The following is a 1,535-nucleotide window of genomic DNA, read 5'->3' on the forward strand; positions in this document are numbered from 1 at the left end:
TCTACCAAAATTTGACCTATTCTTCGGGTTAAAGACACACATTGTCCGCTCTCTACACATAACCTTACTAAACATATTTTGTGAATTTAAGATTTTCTTTACAATTTTTTTCCTCGAAGTTAAGCTAATTTTATTTGCGTAATGGCTTATTGTGCAGATTTATCAGGTAGTGATGATAGTGCACTGTCTGATGATTGCGATTATCACAACTTTAAGGAACAAGTTAAAAAGATTAACAAACAAAGACTAAAACCTCAAACTAATTGTCAAGAACAGAAAAACCAAGATTTAAAGTTACTGTTTAGTGCTTTATTAAGTGGAAATGTACAGAGTGTTGTTGAATACATCGACAGTGGTGTGTAATGGAGGAATGAACCTAAAATGTTAAAACAAAAAGTATGTTTCAGGTTTAGATGTTAATGTTAATGTAGAAGATGGATGGAGACCGCTACTCTTAGCTGCCTCTTTAGGAAATCCAGATCTTATCAAAGAACTTATAAACAAAGGAGCAAATGTAAATTTAGATAGGGGTAACCTAGAATTAATTTTATCTTGATAGACAAACATTCAAAGGAACATTGTTTTGTAGATGGATGTACGGCTCTAATGATGGCATGCAATTGTCCTAACACCACGTCACCGTTTGAAAAATCTCTAGAAGTAATAAAGCAACTTGTCGAGAATGGTGCCAACGTTAAAGAGATAAACAGGAAGAGAATGACGGCTTTAATGTTTGCCGCAAATAACGGAAATTTAAAAGCAGTACAATATCTATTACCTTTATCCATTAAAAATGCAGAGGACAATCAGAGATGGACGGTGAGTTGATGTTGATAATAATGCAGTGCTATGTTGCTAATCTCAATACGTGGGAGATATAGTATGATTATAGAGTTATATGTAAAGACCGGATTATATGCAATCAAAAAACTTTGTAATATGCGCATATATATGCATACAATTTTTTAAATATATGCATGATTTATGCAAAAGCACCATGAAATATGCAAAGACTAATTCCATGGCTTTTCTTTGGCAAAATTATATTTTTCACTAAATTGTAAGCAATAGGATATAAAATAAACAACTAAACGAATTTTAAACATGTATTACATAGTTTACATTATTGTACAAATAATATGCATAAACGTAACTTAATACTAAACTACAAGATCAATCTGAAATATTGTAAAATGCACTAGTAACAATATGTGTTTCAAGGTTTCCTACTATAAAATTATGCCTTCGGTCACTAAGAATATGTTTATATAAAGAAAATGATTTTTCTACATCAACCGAAGTTACAGGACAAAATTTTAAGTTTGGAATTAAAGCCGGTTCAATATCCAAATATTCTAAAGTTATACCGGACATTACATTTGAAGCCTGAACTAAAACATTATAACCCGGATTTCTTTCAATTACCCCTTCTCACTTTGTAGCTACGGCCTTTCCTACTTCACCTCGCACTTGCATACAATTATATATAAATTTTTCTACTATATCTATTGACTCTGGCAGGCTTTTAGACGTTC

General features: G+C 31.7%; 1 protein-coding gene across 1 annotated transcript; it reads left to right on the forward strand.

The window, feature by feature from the left end:
- Positions 1-41: 41 nt before the first annotated feature.
- On the forward strand, positions 42-819 carry LOC108916648 (ankyrin repeat, SAM and basic leucine zipper domain-containing protein 1-like; the record flags this gene model as incomplete). Its single annotated transcript, XM_018722945.1, has 3 exons — positions 42-355; positions 408-530; positions 590-819. Coding segments are annotated over exons 1-3 (567 nt in total), but the record flags the coding sequence as incomplete, so codon positions are not given.
- Positions 820-1,535: the final 716 nt, after the last annotated feature.

Source organism: Anoplophora glabripennis, unplaced genomic scaffold (genome assembly GCF_000390285.2).
Source record: "Anoplophora glabripennis isolate ALB-LARVAE unplaced genomic scaffold, Agla_2.0 scaffold4281, whole genome shotgun sequence".
In the NCBI taxonomy this organism is placed as follows: domain Eukaryota; kingdom Metazoa; phylum Arthropoda; class Insecta; order Coleoptera; family Cerambycidae; genus Anoplophora; species Anoplophora glabripennis.